Genomic DNA, 15613 nt, shown 5'->3' on the forward strand with positions numbered 1-15613 from the left:
AGCCAGATATAGGGACTTGTTTGAAGACAATACATCTGAAATATCTTGTTAAATGAAAAAGTCTTGAAAACAAATTGTTTTGAGTCACATATCATATGAAACAAGCTTTTTTTTTCATTTGAAGAGGTTTTTAAGCTAATTTCAAGATCACTTTTATCTCAAAAGTCCTAAATATCACATCTTATTTCAAGAAATCTGGACAAGCTGATTTTCACTAGTTCCATTGGCAGATTTTTTTGCTTATTTCAAGCAAAAACGTCTTTTATTTGTTGTTTTTTAACTTATTTTTGGAGGGGCATTTTTCCAGTGTGTATTTAAGTCCAGGCTGAAGACACACCTATTTTCAGCTGCATCTGAAAAAAGCTCTAAATCTGAAGCTTGAGTTTCAAAACTTAATCACATTTTAACTCCTGATTTTTATCTGTTGTTCTTATTTCTTTCTTTTTGTTTAACATTTAAATCATGCTTTTTATTTCTACTGTTTTAATGTCTCTGTAAAGCACATTGAATCGCCTTGTAGTTGAATTGTGCCGTACAGATAAACTTGCCTTGCCTTATTTGGACCGAGGCAGCTACTTTCATGTTGTTCTGTGAGTTGACGCTTTTTGTCTCGTGGTCCTGCAGGCTGCGTGGACTTCCTGGAGCAGCCCACCATGGCTTTTGTGAGGCTGCAGGAGGCTGTGGAGCTGGAGTCCGTCCTGGAAGTGCCTGTGCCGGTCAGGTTCCTCTTCGTTCTGCTGGGACCGCCAACCACCAGCATGGACTACCACCAGATAGGACGCTCCATCTCCACCCTCATGTCTGACAAGGTAAGCAAGCAAAAGTAGGAGAATGCTTTAAGGCATTCTCACTATTAAGTTCCTGTTTCGGCACCTAACTACTCCTGCATACTTTCAGCTATTTCTACAATTTTGGTATCAAAACGTTCAGCTCTTTCAGCAGATTCCTGCCATCATTTTTGGTGTTTTTTAACTTTTACACTTTAAGATATTCTACTTTTATTCAAATTTTCCCGTCATTCAAATGAATGCAAAATGCTTTCAGCTCTTCCAAATCATCTCCCTCTTTCCAACCTAACTACTCCTGCATGCTTTCAGCTAGAGACACCATTCAAACTTTAAATGGGTCACAAGACATTCAGCTTTTACCAACTGTTTCAGCTTTTTCAAAACTTCAGCCAATTTTGAAATGAAAAACATGAACATTTTGCTCCTTCTTGATTTTTATGAATGAGCACACAGTTGAGTGCGTGCTGATAAGTTTCAAATTTGTCAGTTTTTTCAAACAAATTCCTCTAACTTTCATACAGTTTAACTTAGAGAAATAATTTATACCTTAAAATGTAGGAAAATGTGTCCTCTTTCAGCCAATGTAACTACTAAAGAGCTCACATTTACAGAATTTCAGCTATGAGCCTTGAAGCGAGATCAACCTCTCAAATTCTCTGACTAACTCCAATGTTAAGTTTGGTAGTACACAAAAATCACAAAATTCCTTCAACCAATACCTTAAAAACAGTTTTTATTGCTAAAATTGAACTATTTTCAGCTTTTTTTTAGCATGGTCAGCTATCCCCATTCAGCTCATAAGCATTCTCACTGCTGTTTCGCAGGAACAGCTCTTTTTTGTTTTGAATTAAATTTCTAAGCGTCTCTTTTGCCATCCAGCAATTTCACGAGGCGGCTTACTTGGCGGACGACAGACAGGACCTGCTGAACGCCATCAACAGCTTCTTGGACTGCAGCATCGTGCTGCCGCCGTCAGAGATGGGAGATGACGAGCTGCTGCGCTCTGTTGCCCGCTTCCAGAGGGAGATGCTGCGCAAGAGGGAGGAACAGGAGGTCAAGCTGTTGTCCAAAGAGCCGAAAAGCCTCGAAGAAAAAGGTGAGCTGCTCGGTCTGGAAACTTTAGGTTTTTCTCTTTTCTGTACGGCTGTATCTGATGCCCAGTTGTCTGTCCCACAGAGGCTCTCCTCACGCCTTTGAAAAAGTCAGACAACCCCTTACAGCGCACTGGGCGCCCCTTCGGTGGGCTGATACGAGACGTGCGGCGGCGTTACCCAAAGTATGTCAGCGACTTCAAGGACGCCCTGAACAGTCAGTGCATGGCGGCGGTCATCTTCATCTACTTCGCTGCCCTCTCTCCAGCCATAACGTTCGGAGGCCTGCTGGGTAAGTCTCGCATTCATTGCCAAAGCCCGCTCGGGTTTTAGCGTAAACGCTGAGCGTTGGTGACCTGGGCTCGTCCGTTTCCAGGCGAGAAGACGGACGGTCTGATCGGCGTCTCTGAGCTGATCGTGTCGACGGCGGTGCAGGGCGTCCTCTTCTGTTTGCTTGGGGCTCAGCCGCTGCTGGTTGTCGGCTTCTCGGGTCCGCTGCTGGTCTTTGAGGAAGCCTTTTACAGCGTGAGTTGCACTCATTGTGACGGTCTCTGGATACATACAAACTAGGGCTGGGCGAGTTAACTCGTTATTATCGCGTTAACTTGTTAATTATTTAACGCCGATAAATATTTTATCGCGCATTAAGGCAGGTTTTATTGTAAAAGTCTGTTGAACACTGGAAAAAAATGCCCCTCCAAAAATAAGTAAGAAAAACAACAAATACGAGACGTTTTTGCTTGAAATAAGCAAAAAAATCTGCCAAAAAAACTACAGAAAGATGCTGATGTTAAAAGTGTGTTCGCACAACAAATGTTATGGCACTTTCATTCATATGGCAGCACATTTAAAATAAAACTAAATGCTAAAAGCTATACACTACTTTTGGATTCATTTTTGGATTTTGCCTACAAATGCGATTAATTGTGATTAATTAGATTAAACATTTTAATCGTTGCCCAGCCCTAATACAAACTATTCCCCCTCCTGTGGTTTTCCCTGGCTCAGGCCATGTCTTTACATGAATTACCTTTGCTACTTTTGACTCGTGATAAAGGTACAAAATAACCTGAAAATGCTTTTTTTTTATTTATCGTTTTTGTTCTCACAGTTCTGCAAAACCAATGACATGGAGTACCTAACGGGCCGCGTCTGGATCGGGTTCTGGCTCATCATCATCGTGGTCGTCACGGTGGCCTTGGAAGGCAGCTTCCTGGTGCGCTTCGTCTCCCGCTTCACCCAGGAAATCTTCTCCTTCCTCATCTCCCTCATCTTCATCTGCGAGACCTTCATCAAGCTCGGCAAGGTGCAGTTGAGACTTGAAATAACTCGTCCCGATTACCAGAAAATTTTTGTTGGCTTTGCTGCGAGTTTTCCGCCGCCGACGCTAACCCGAAGAGACTAATCTTTGGATGGTATTCCCACCTCAGGGTGGACATGAGTATGTTTTTCTAACTGGCGCACCTTAAATCTTTTGTGACTGATTTGCCTTGAAAGTTAACTGGATCGGGAGCCTGATTATTATTATTATTATCCGGGCTTATGATTTTTGGAAGGTTTTGCTATTTTTAGAGCTTCATTGCACAGGCTGAAAAGGCCATCAGCTGTGGACTTCTTCCAGTTTCCAGAGTATGTTTGAGATGAACGATTTGGTAACTGCGTGTCTGAATGTGCACTTTTATAAAGAAACGGTCTATGTGCAGATTTTCAAGGAGCACCCTCTTAAGCGCTGCTCGCTGGTCAACGGCACAGAAGGCGTGGCCTCGATGGACAACGACACCCTGGCGGTGGGCAACGGGACCCTGCCTGTGACGGTCAGCGGGGAGCCCAACACCGCGCTGCTGTCTCTGGCTCTCATGGCGGGAACGTTTTTCATCGCTTTCTACCTGCGCAAGTTCAAGAACAGCGCCTTCTTCCCTGGAAGGGTGAGGATTTAACGCCTAATAAATCCTGTTAAGACTTAATCTTAAAAGTAATCAAGCCGTGTGGATCAGAGTTAAACACGTCCTTGGTTTTTAGGACAATTATAGCTGCTTGTTCACTTTAATTGTGTGAACATTTTATCACACTCCTGGCCAAAGTTGAAAAGTTTTTAAGCTGTCATGACCTTGAGAAAGCCATCCATGCCCTGATAAGTTCGAGGTCAGACTATTGCAATGCGCTTTATGTGGGCGTCTCCCAGTCTTCTCTCAGCCGCCTTCAGCTGGTGCAGAACGCTGCTGCCCGTCTTTAACCAACACCAACAGACGTGTGCACATCACTCCTGTTCTGAACTCCCTCCATCGGCTTCCTGTCCTTTACAGAACTGATTTTAAACTTTTAATGTTTGTTTTTAAAGCTCTTAGCGGCCTCGCCCCGTCGTATTTATCTGAGCTTTTAACAGTCCTGGTAGAGCTCTGAGGTCAACAGATCAGTTTCTGCTGGAAGTGCCCAGGTCAGAATACAAACCCTGGGGTGAGCGAGCCTTTTCCCAAAGCTGCCCCCAGGCTCTGGGATAAGCCCCCCGTCCAGCTGCGTCTCATTTCTGACCTGGGCCTCTTCACATCTGGGCTAAAAACCTGCTTATTTAGGATGGCTTTAATACCCAGTAGCATGATGAGACTTTTATCTTATTCGAGTTTGTTGTATTTTATTGCTTTCACTGTTCTTGTATTGTTTTTATTTGTTTTTACTTCTTCTTCTCTTTATTTATTACCTGCTGTAAAGCACTTAATTGTGTTAGGATTGTCTGTAAAGGGCTGTAGAAATAAAGTACATTTGCATTTATTTGATTGGAAATTGCATACAGACAACATATTAAGTATTGCAGCTACGAAATGTTAGTTTTTTACACAAACTGTAACCGCCATTGTGCTAAGCTAAGCTAATTGACTGTTGCATGAAGTCAAACGGTGAAAGAGGCATCATGTTTGACAGGATATCTGGTCCTGTACAGACTTGTGGGACATTGATTCGCAAAGAAAAATGCCACATGGTTTAAGTCTGCGAGGAGCTTTTCATTCTCTTCCACTGACCAGCAGCTACTGAACAAGCCTCGTGGTGAGATGTTTGATAACCTGTGGCTGTTATAAGGCGGTCACACGTCCCCTCTTGTGTCGTGCAGCTCCGCAGGATCATCGGAGACTTCGGTGTACCCATTGCGATCCTCATCATGGTCCTGGTGGATTACAGCCTGGAAGACACCTACACACAGGTGCGTCTCGGTGGATTTGATCTTTTTCTCGCCAGCGATTCAAACCGCAGTCGCGCTGAGCGCCGTCTTTGTGTTCTGTGCAGAAACTGAGCGTGCCCAGAGGGTTCTCTGTGACGAGCCCCAGCAAACGAGGTTGGATCATCAGTCCTCTGGGCTCGGACGGCGAGTTCCCCGTCTGGATGATGTTCGCCTGCTGTCTGCCCGCTCTGCTGGTTTTCATCCTCATCTTCATGGAGACTCAGATCACCACGTGAGTAGCAAACCTTTGGGTTTGTTGTGACGTAAGCTGGTAAATCATTGGCTAAAATGGACTCCGACTGAACTGCATGACCTCGAATTGATGTTATAGATTAATGTCTTCTTTAAACGTTCCTGTTGAAATGCTCAAACGGTGTAAAAGCAGCATTGTACACATGTTTTTGTGCCTGATTCCAACACTCTTTTGCTTTAGTTTTAGATGTACTAACATCATTAAGAGAAAATGATTACCGTAAATTCCGGACTATGAGCGCACCTGGATATAACAGTGCCTGTAACACCGACGTTTCTAAATGAAATACCTATCGGTAACGCACAAATACGTGGTGTAAACGGTGCCTGTAACACGGCTGGTTAAAAAAAAAAAAAAAAAAAAAGACAGTAGCCTACCAGGGAAAGTCATTGATTGCCTTTGATTTAAAAGCTGCATCATACGCATTTCTTCGTTTGTTTCACTGCTCGGTCCCTAATTAGCCGCACCGCAGTATAAGCCGCGGTGCTCAAAGCCTGGGGAAAAGTAGCGGCTTATAGTCCGGAATTTAGAACCGTTGAAGACGTCATCGGTCGTTCTAAATGTTCTGAATGAACTGAGCAGCGTGGCGGACGTCGGCTCTGAATCCCGTGTTTGTCTGGCATCCTGCAGCCTGATAGTCTGTAAGAAGGAGCGGATGCTGGTGAAGGGTTCCGGTTTCCACCTGGACCTGCTCCTGATCGTGGTTCTGGGCGGCAGCTCGGCGCTGTTCGGCCTGCCGTGGATGGCGGCCGCCACCGTTCGCTCGGTGACCCACGTCAACGCCCTCACGGTCATGAGTAAGGCCGTCGCCCCTGGAGACAAGCCTCGCATCCAGGAGGTGAAGGAGCAGAGGGTCACCGGGCTTCTGGTCGCCGTCATGGTCGGTGAGTGTCGGGCATCCGTTTTGTTTGATTTGATTTTTTTTTTTTTTAAAGAAAAGGTGAAAATTCAAAGAACTTTTGTGATGTTTAAATGTGGCGCTTTAACTGAAATTCAGGAAATTTCACATAAAAACAGGAGATAAAAACAGAGGAGCATCAAAATTCTGTAAATTCATCAGAAGTACATAAATGAAAAAAAAAAAAAAGTAGTATATAAATGCCAAAACTATGTTGGTATAGGGACTTGGCTCAGGAGATGCCAGAAACTATTCATTGTGCTTTTGGGACGGCTTCCAAATATTATTCAAATGTCAAAACGCTGAAAATTTCACTTTAAATTTAAATGAATAACTTTACGCCACTGGAAATCTCCCATCTTGTCCACTTTTAAGGAGTGGATAGAGGTTCTAAGCTCAATGGCTATGAGCGTGTCACCTATAGAGTGGCTGGGAGGGAAGATCTATTTAATGAAGTATGGGGCCCAAATGCTGGATATGTAAGGATGACACCACCTACCTCTGTGTGTGTGTATATATATATATATATATATATATATATTTTTTTTTTTTTCCAGGTACAGGATATGTATGCTACACTGGAAAAAATCAAAGTCTTACCAAGTATATTTGTCTCATTTCTCGTCAAAGTATCTCATTACACTTAATATAAGACACAACTGCCTAACAAGCACCATTTCAGCCAGATATAGGGACTTGTTGGAAGACAATACATCTGGAATATCGTGTTAACCCTCATACCTGATTTAAAACACAACTTAATTTCTGAAAAGGGACATTTTTGTCCCCTTTTAAAACGACCTAAAAACATCATATGTTAATATTTTTTTCCGCTTTTTTTTTCATAAATCTTTTATTCCACTTCAGTTCTGATCATAACTACCAAGTTTTCAATTATTTTCAAAAATTTAACCCTTTAAATACTGGTTTATATGACGTAAACGCCAATTTCTGTAAAAAAAACTCACAAAAACTGCTATATTTTCAATATATAGAATGCAAAGTGGAATTGTTGAGGGGGGATACTTATGGTCTGGGATAAGTCAATGATCAGCAACAACATTGATTTTTAGGGATTTTTAATTTTTTTGTTATGCCTGATTTAAAAAAAAACTCCTTAATTTCTGAAAAGGGACATTTTTGTCCCCTTTTAAAACTACCTAAAAACATCATATATTAATATTTTTTTCCACTTTTTTTTTCATAAATCTTTTATTCCACTTCAGTTCTGATCATAACTACCAAGTTTTCAATTATTTTCAAAAAAATTAACCCTTTAAATGCCAATTTGAACTTTTTAGCCCAATTTTGAAGCCTTTTGGTGCCAGTATTTTCAAAATATGGAATGCAGAGTGGAATTATTGAGTAGGGATAATTAGGGTCTGGGATATGTCAATGATTAGCAACAACATTGATTTTTAGGGATTTTTAATTTTTTTGTTATGCCTGATTTTAAAAAAAACTCCTTAATTTCTGAAAAGGGCCATTTTTGTCCCCTTCTAAAATGATCCCCAAAATACCATATGTTAATATTTTTTTCCACTTTTTTTTCAGAAATCTTTTCTTCCACTTCAGTTCTGATCATAACCATCAAGTTTTCAATTATTTTCAAAAAATTAACCCTTTAAATACCAGTGTATATGAGGTAAACACCAATTTTCGTTAAAAAACAGACACAAAAACTGCTGTATTTTCAATATATGCAATGCAAAGTGAAATATTCTATGGGGGATTATTAGGTCTGGCATATGTCATTGATGAGCTACAACATCAGTTTTATCAGCTTTTTAGTTTTTCTGCAATGGCAGATTACAGAAACGGCTCCCATAGACATCCATTATAATGAATACAGCATTAGTCTATGGCACACACGCACGCGCAGTCCAGGATTAGTTGGGGTTTTCGGTGCTCATCCTCGCTGACCACTGGGTCCCTGTGCGCTGTGCTGAGGAGGAGAACATTTTCCACCTCTTCGGCACATATGACATGCGATATGCAGATTACAGAAAGTGTGTGTTGCAGTGAAGGCCAATGTTGAGGAGCGCACAGGTCTGTGGCTCACTTGCAGATGGACTGGGGGAAGCTCAGGCTTATTCCTTCTAATGGTCCCAACCATGGCGAGTTTTCATTTGAGCAGATCTTCATTCCAATACTTGAAGATAGCAATTTAGCTTATTATTTATATATTATTATTTAGCTTTTTAGCCCAGGACGTAGGCTGATACATTTTAACACAGCGTCTAAAGCTCGCCACTCCCAAACCCTTCATCGGTAAAACGGCCGATGTACGACCGTACTGAAATATTCATATCATTAGATGTCTTTGGAAGGCTATGAGCTGCGCACGTCACAGGCAAACCACACTTTGATGCCATATTTTGGGGGTTTGCTGGGGATATACTGCTGAAACGCGCAGCGACCCTGAAAGGCCTCCAGCTGCTCATCGATGCAGACTTCTCTGCCCGGGGTGAAGAGGCGGGCGAGTCGGCTCTCCCACTTCTCCCAGAGAGCTGCAATCGGAGCCAGTTTGCCCTCTCGCTGTCGATGGGGTCGTGTCAGCTGGTCATCAAACAAGGGATTCAAATCTTGTGTGTGCCATGGTTTGCCTGAACATGGCCCATCCAGTGCATCCCACAGACTGAGGGTGCTCTCACCTCGTGAGTGATGCACCCGGCGAGGATGAGCAGCTCAAGGAAGGCCTGCAGCTCTCCTTTGTCGGTGTCCCTCCAGGCCTCTGTGGTGCGTCTGCCTTCCAGGTTGGTGAATTGAATGATTAGCTCCATAAGCTCATCAGTCAGAAAAAGATCCCAGGTGGGCTTCACATCGGTTATGCCGGCGCATGCGTAGGTGGTCGGTCCAGGGCGAGCACAGGGTGCAGGCAGGTATCGGAGGGTGTTGGCGTGGTTGTCAGACCAGGATATCTTGCCATTTTTTGACACCAACAGAATATCCAGGCCAGCAGTCTCATCAGTTTCATCCTCCGTGCTGTTATAATCAGAGCTGCTGGAGGGAGGGTGAGTTCCCATTCTTCATCTGAGGAGTCATCAGAGGAGGATGAATAGAGAGAGTCGCTGTGCCCTGGTCTGAGGACTTCCTCCACGGCTTGGGCAACGCTGAATTTTTGTGCCATGCCTTCCAACCTTCAGGAGAATGAGAAATGTGCACAGCTCTCGTATTCTCATGCTGGTGGATCTGTCGTTGACAAACGAGGGTGCTTTCATCATGTTACCTCAAAGACACCTAAATTATTTTATTATGTTACCTCAAAGAAACCCAAACTATTTCTCAGTCTGACGACCTCATAACATCACTGGGGTCACACAGGTGTCCGTGTGTGTGTGTGTGTGTGTGTGTGTGTGTGTGTGTGTGTCTGTGTGTGCGTGTGTGTGCGTGTGTGTGCGTGCGTATGTGTGTGTGTGCGTATGTGTGTGTGTGCGTGCGTGCGTGCGTGCGTGCGTGCGATAGTCTAATGCTGTATTCATTATAATGGATGTCTATGGGAGCCGTTTCTGTAATCTGCCATTGCAGAAAAACTAAAAAGCTGATAAAACTGATGTTGTAGCTCATCAATGACATATCCCAGACCTAATAATCCCCCATAGAATATTTCACTTTGCATTGCATATATTGAAAATACAGCAGTTTTTGTGTCTGTTTTTTAACGAAAATTGGTGTTTACCTCATATACACTGGTATTTAAAGGGTTAATTTTTTGAAAATAATTGAAAACTTGATGGTTATGATCAGAACTGAAGTGGAAGAAAAGATTTCTGAAAAAAAAAGTGGAAAAAAATATTAACATATGGTATTTTGGGGATCATTTTAGAAAATGGCCCTTTTCAGAAATTAAGGATTTTTTTGTTTAAATCAGGCATAACAAAAAAATTAAAAATCCCTAAAAATCAAAGTTGTTGCTAATCATTGACATATCCCAGACCCTAATTATCCCTACTCAATAATTCCACTCTGCATTCCATATTTTGAAAATACTGGCACCTAAAGCCTTCAAAATTGGGCTAAAAAGTTCAAATTGGCATTTAAAGGGTTAATTTTTTTGAAAATAATTGAAAACTTGGTAGTTATGATCAGAACTGAAGTGGAATAAAAGATTTATGAAAAAAAAAGTGGAAAAAAATATTAATATATGATGTTTTTAGGTAGTTTTAAAAGGGGACAAAAATGTCCCTTTTCAGAAATTAAGGAGTTTTTTTTTTACACAATGAAAAATTGCATTGTATATGATGTGTGTTTGAAATTCGAAAAAATAGTCAAAAATACACAACTGGACCAAATATGATGAGTATCACTATCTACAGTGTGAAATTAGAGGAGAAAGTTCACCCCAAGTGGACAAAAATGTCCCCTATCAGGGATTAGGGTTAAATGAAAAAGTCTTGAAAACAAATTTTTTTCACATATCATATAAAACAAGCTTTTTTCTTCTTTTTTTTCATTTGAAGAGGTTTTTAAGCTCATTTCAAGATCACTTTTATCTCAAAAGTCCTAAATATCACATCTTATTTCAAGAAATCTTGACAAGCCGATTTTCACGAGTTCCATTGGCAGATTTATTTGGCTTATTTCAAGCAAAAACGTCTTTTATTTGTTGTTTTTCTTCCTTATTTTTGGAGGGGCATTTTTTTTCCAGTGTATGTAGGCTTCCTAGGGTTTTGCGTTTTTGTTTTTGTTTTTTGTTTTGTTGATCTATGTTTTGTGTTGTAAGTCTGGCTTGATGTGTATGTTGTTGCTGGACTGTAGTTTTGTTTGTAAAGAAGGAAAAAAAGACTGGGCAGATGCTGAAAAAGAATACATTGTTTGCTATTCTTACCATGTAACTGTAATATTTGCTACATTATTACAGTTGCATGGTAAGAATAGCAGTTAGTTTTTTGCATCCGTCTGAAAAAAACAAAATAAAAATGTGGCGCTCCTCGTCCTCTGCAGGCATGTCCATCGTGATAGGCGACCTGCTGCGTCAGATCCCGCTGGCTGTGCTGTTCGGTATTTTCCTCTACATGGGTGTGATGTCACTCAACGGCATCCAGCTGACGGAGCGGATGATGCTGCTGCTCATGCCCCCAAAGTATCACCCTGACCACACCTACGTCCGCAAGGTGAGCGGAGAGAGAGGGATGCCACTGTGTCGGGGGGGAACCTTTTTACTGTGGGTTATCTACATAAATAATCATTTCCTTCATCTCTGCGTCCCGCAGGTTCGCACGCTGCGCATGCATCTGTTCACCGTCATCCAGGTGGTGTGTTTGGCCGTCCTGTGGGCCGTCATGTCCACCCAGGCGTCTCTGGCTTTCCCCTTCGTGCTCATCCTCACCGTCCCCGTCAAGATGTTGGTGCTGCAGCGCATCTTTACCGTCAGGGAGATTGCGTGTGTAAGTTTCTTTTATTTTTATCGAAAGAAACAACAGAAAATATACAGAAAAACACAGAACAAACAGTTGGTCACCTACACCTTCATACAGACATTATGCTTTCATTCATATGGCAGCACATTTCAAATAAAACTAAAGGCTAAAGGCTATACACTACTTTTGGATTCATTTTTGGATTTTGCGTACAAATGCGATTAATCGCGATGAATCAGGGAAATCATGTGATTAATTAGATTAAAAATTTGAATCGTTGCCCAGCCCTACTATTATTATTGTTGTTATTACAGCCAGATTCCCAGCAAAGCTACTCAGAAATGTTGCATCTGTTGAGTCAACAAGCGGCTGCCTACATGTCCGGGCTGTGGCTCTGCTGTAATAAAATCCTGTTAGAACCGGATTCAGCTAAACCTACACGTGTGATTATCTCCCCCAGAGAAGCTAAAAAGCAACACAAGAAGCTTCAGACATAATTAAATGGCTCTATTCTGCTTCCATGCATGCAAACGGCTTCAAGGACAGTTTGTTCCTGTAATTTTCCACCAGTTTGTATTCTATTGTAGTGATATCTTTTTAAAAAAGGGGCTTTTATGAAGGTCCACCGAGCTGACTGCCATGTCTTTTTCTCTTCTAGCTGGACGCAGATGACGCAGAACCCAAGTTTGACGAGCGCGAGTGTCACGATGAGTATTCGGAGATGCCCATGCCGGTGTAGCCCACGACGAGCCCTCCTGTAACCACTGAAGTCCTCCTCACTCTGCACCAAAATCTGTCAGTCCAAAGCAACGAGTTCTGGGTGGGAGTGAAGCCCGCCGCAGCTCTGCTCAGGCTTCTGCTGGTTATCGGCAGTTTGTGGCTGGAATGAACGAAGCTGGGAGGTTCATTCATGACATTTTTTTTATTTCAGGGGACAAGAGATTCCAAATCGATTGATATAATCTCGAGCTCAAAATGAAACTTAAAGGTAGTAAGATTTTTAATGTTTAGCCCTGAAGGTTGCTATGATTCACATTGAATGTGTGAAGGATCTATAGGATACATTCCTTTTAACATTAACACGCAAGTCCATTTCTTTTTTTTTACGCTTTCGAAGCGCCTTATGAAGGAAACCGGTAACACTGAGCTGCTACAGCTGATCACTTTAACGCAAAGCTCACTGAAAACACCAAATCTGAACAATGACTGTATGATATTTAATTGCTTTTAGCCTGGTAGCGTAAAACCTCTGGAAGATCCGATGATTTTTTTTTAGATGCGCTCGTTTAAATTAAGGTTTTTACCCCGCTCTTCCTTAATCGTGCTTTTTCTTTTTGTATTCACATGCAACCATTTCAATGATCTTCAGCCTTAAATGTCAGATTCTGTACCCGCAGTGACGCGGGAGCACCAGCAGAGGGAGATCTGGGACTGTTACGATGAAGATACACCAAAAATCTGTCATTACACTAATGCCATGAGGTCCTTTCTCTTGTTGTTTCTGTCTTCAGGATATTATGACACGGTAGCCTAATCAATGTACTCTAAATGTCTCCATGCACGTGTTTAGGGCACTAAAGTACTAAAGTCTCTCTCACGTTGGTGTGGTTGTTTTTTTTTATTGGTTTTTTGGGAAATGCTGTAATTTATTAGTTTCTCTGTCCGAGTGCCAAATGTCCAGTGTAAATAATTTTGTGGTCAACATAAGCTGCAGTTCAGTCATCTCTCGTCTGTTTTTAACACATTTTAACAGTAAAGCATTCCCTGTGTCTAACGTTTCTAACGTTTTGAACGTTTCACTCGCATCGACTTGGTCGACGGAATAACCAAACAGGCTGTGTAGACAATCTCATTAAATCCTGCGTCGCCCATTTGCATCTGTAGAGGAAAAAACTGACGTTTCCGGTCCTGTTACGCTCACATTGGTGTTCCAGACGCCCCTCTGACCCTCTGACCCTCTCAGCCCGACCGAAGCTGTGATCTTGTGCCCGTTTAGGTGTCAAATTTGCACAAAATCTCGTGTGCCTGTGGGACCATGAAGCAATGGGCTGCACGTGTCTTGTTGGGATTGAAGTGTACTCTGTTGGGATGGCACATGTTACAGTTTTTAGCACTTTTCTGACGCCCATTATCGAACATCTCTTTGAAGGATACGAGAGGATTTTCTTTTCTTAAAGATGTAAACACACGCTTGGCTGCACTTTGATCGTGACGATGAAGGAGAGTTGTTTGAGCGGTGGGCAGATTTATGCAGTGTTTTGGTTCTTGTAATTGTGCCTGTTGAATGGAGTGGAGTTGGCTTGTGTTTCTCGTGATGTAAAGTCATTAAAAGCTGATCAAACTGTGTAGAGTCATTTCAAAAAGCAATACAAAGTCCAGTAGGCTATTGCTAAAGCTCCCTTGTACATTAATGGTTCTGATATCGATGACAAATAAAAGTTATTTTCTATTTATCCGGTTTTGTTGTATTTTTTTTGGATACTCGGTATGTGCACTGGAAAAAATCAAAGTCTTACCAAGTATATTTGTCTCATTTCTAGTCAAAATATCTCATTACACTTAATATAAGACACAACTGCTTAAAGGGACACTATGTAATAAATTAAGTCATTTATTAGCTCAAATCAACATATTCATTCATAAGTTAGTCCTCATTGGTGTAAAATGATCTCTGTCAAAAATCTCACTTATCCTCCTGAGTGAAGAATAACTTGTCTGTATCTACATAGAGCGGGTAAGCTCTATGGAGGCTGCCATGTCCTTCCGCTCTATGAAAAACGTGCCGAGAGGGACATAAAGCACTTCGAATCGCGATTTCCCCACCAGGCCTACAAGCGGAAATGACGTCATTGTGACGTCATTTCCGCCAAATGGCTTATTACAGCCGCTAATGCTAAATAGATTTTATTCCTTGGCACATATGTCTTTGTGTTCATTAGCTTTCTTTTTGTAAGTGCATCATCTTCTTCTTTTTATTATTATTCCTATGCTCCCCCTGGATATCTTCTTTTTGGCGTTATGCTCACATTTGTAAACTGTTATTTTGTTGATTTACTAATAAAGTTTAAAAAAAAAAAAAATGCTAAATAGATTTTATCTCGTAAATTATCCCACTAATAATGCATTGATTGTTACCAAACTTCTGCCGTAGTACACATAGGCTCTTAACTCACAAAACGAGGCATTAGAAAGTTTGTAAGTTTACCGGGAGTTTATTTACCGCTGTTAATGCTCCTATTGCTAACGCAGGCTAATGCTAACGCTGCGTCGACGTCACTTCCGGTAACTCCCGGAATATGACTAATTGCATTGCTTGCACACCAAAGGAGATGTTATGTTATCTGACATGTTATCTGTCATCTGTATTCATAGTGTTGTTGTATGTGTGTTATGTAATCCTTTGTACTGTGTGTCTTGATTTCTTTTTGTTTGTATGGACCTTGAGTCTGAAGCCATAGCTTCTTGAATCTTGACACATTCCGCTTGCCGTAGTTCAAGAAGTTGCAGCGCACATTTGAAAACGTGAGGCGCTAGAGAGCAAATTCATTCAACTTTGCAAAATAAAATTGCACCACTAGATGGGGGAATAAATTACATTCTATTTCAGCCAGATATAGGGACTTGTTTGAAGACAATACATCTGGAATATCTTGTTAAGTGAAAAAGTCTTGAAAACAAATTGTTTTGAGTCACATATCATATGAAACAAGCTTTTTTTTTTTTTTACATTTGAAGAGGTTTTTAAGCTAATTTCAAGATCACTTTTATCTCAAAAGTCCTAAATATCACATCTTATTTCAAGAAATCTTGACAAGCCGATTTTCAATAGTTCCATTGGCAGATTTATTTTTATTTTTTGCTTATTTCAAGCAAAAACGTCTCGTATTTGTGTCTTTTTTTACTTATTTTTGGAGGGGCATTTTTTCCAGTGTGGCACAGCAGCGTAAATGTGCCGATAAACATCAGAAGGAAAGCTTATGTTAAGCTTTAAAGGTCTGAATAAAATCTTTGA

The 15613-nt window shown here is 41.4% G+C and overlaps 1 protein-coding gene across 2 annotated transcripts in view; it reads left to right on the top strand.

Moving 5' to 3' along the window:
• Positions 1-14054, top strand: part of slc4a2b (solute carrier family 4 member 2b) — a 68398-nt gene extending 54344 nt beyond the window's left edge. For both annotated transcript variants that reach the window (XM_075452597.1, XM_075452598.1), the window contains 12 exons: positions 625-809; positions 1668-1884; positions 1965-2171; positions 2256-2404; positions 2991-3185; positions 3583-3804; positions 4983-5072; positions 5156-5322; positions 5974-6227; positions 11186-11355; positions 11455-11628; positions 12260-14054. In XM_075452597.1, the coding sequence (XP_075308712.1) occupies positions 625-809; positions 1668-1884; positions 1965-2171; positions 2256-2404; positions 2991-3185; positions 3583-3804; positions 4983-5072; positions 5156-5322; positions 5974-6227; positions 11186-11355; positions 11455-11628; positions 12260-12340 (2111 nt within the window). In that variant the 3' untranslated portion in view covers positions 12341-14054. The remainder of the gene's footprint in view (positions 1-624; positions 810-1667; positions 1885-1964; positions 2172-2255; positions 2405-2990; positions 3186-3582; positions 3805-4982; positions 5073-5155; positions 5323-5973; positions 6228-11185; positions 11356-11454; positions 11629-12259) is intronic.
• Positions 14055-15613: the final 1559 nt, after the last annotated feature.

The sequence above is a fragment of the Odontesthes bonariensis genome, chromosome 20, assembly GCF_027942865.1.
Source record: "Odontesthes bonariensis isolate fOdoBon6 chromosome 20, fOdoBon6.hap1, whole genome shotgun sequence".
Lineage (NCBI taxonomy): Eukaryota > Metazoa > Chordata > Actinopteri > Atheriniformes > Atherinopsidae > Odontesthes > Odontesthes bonariensis.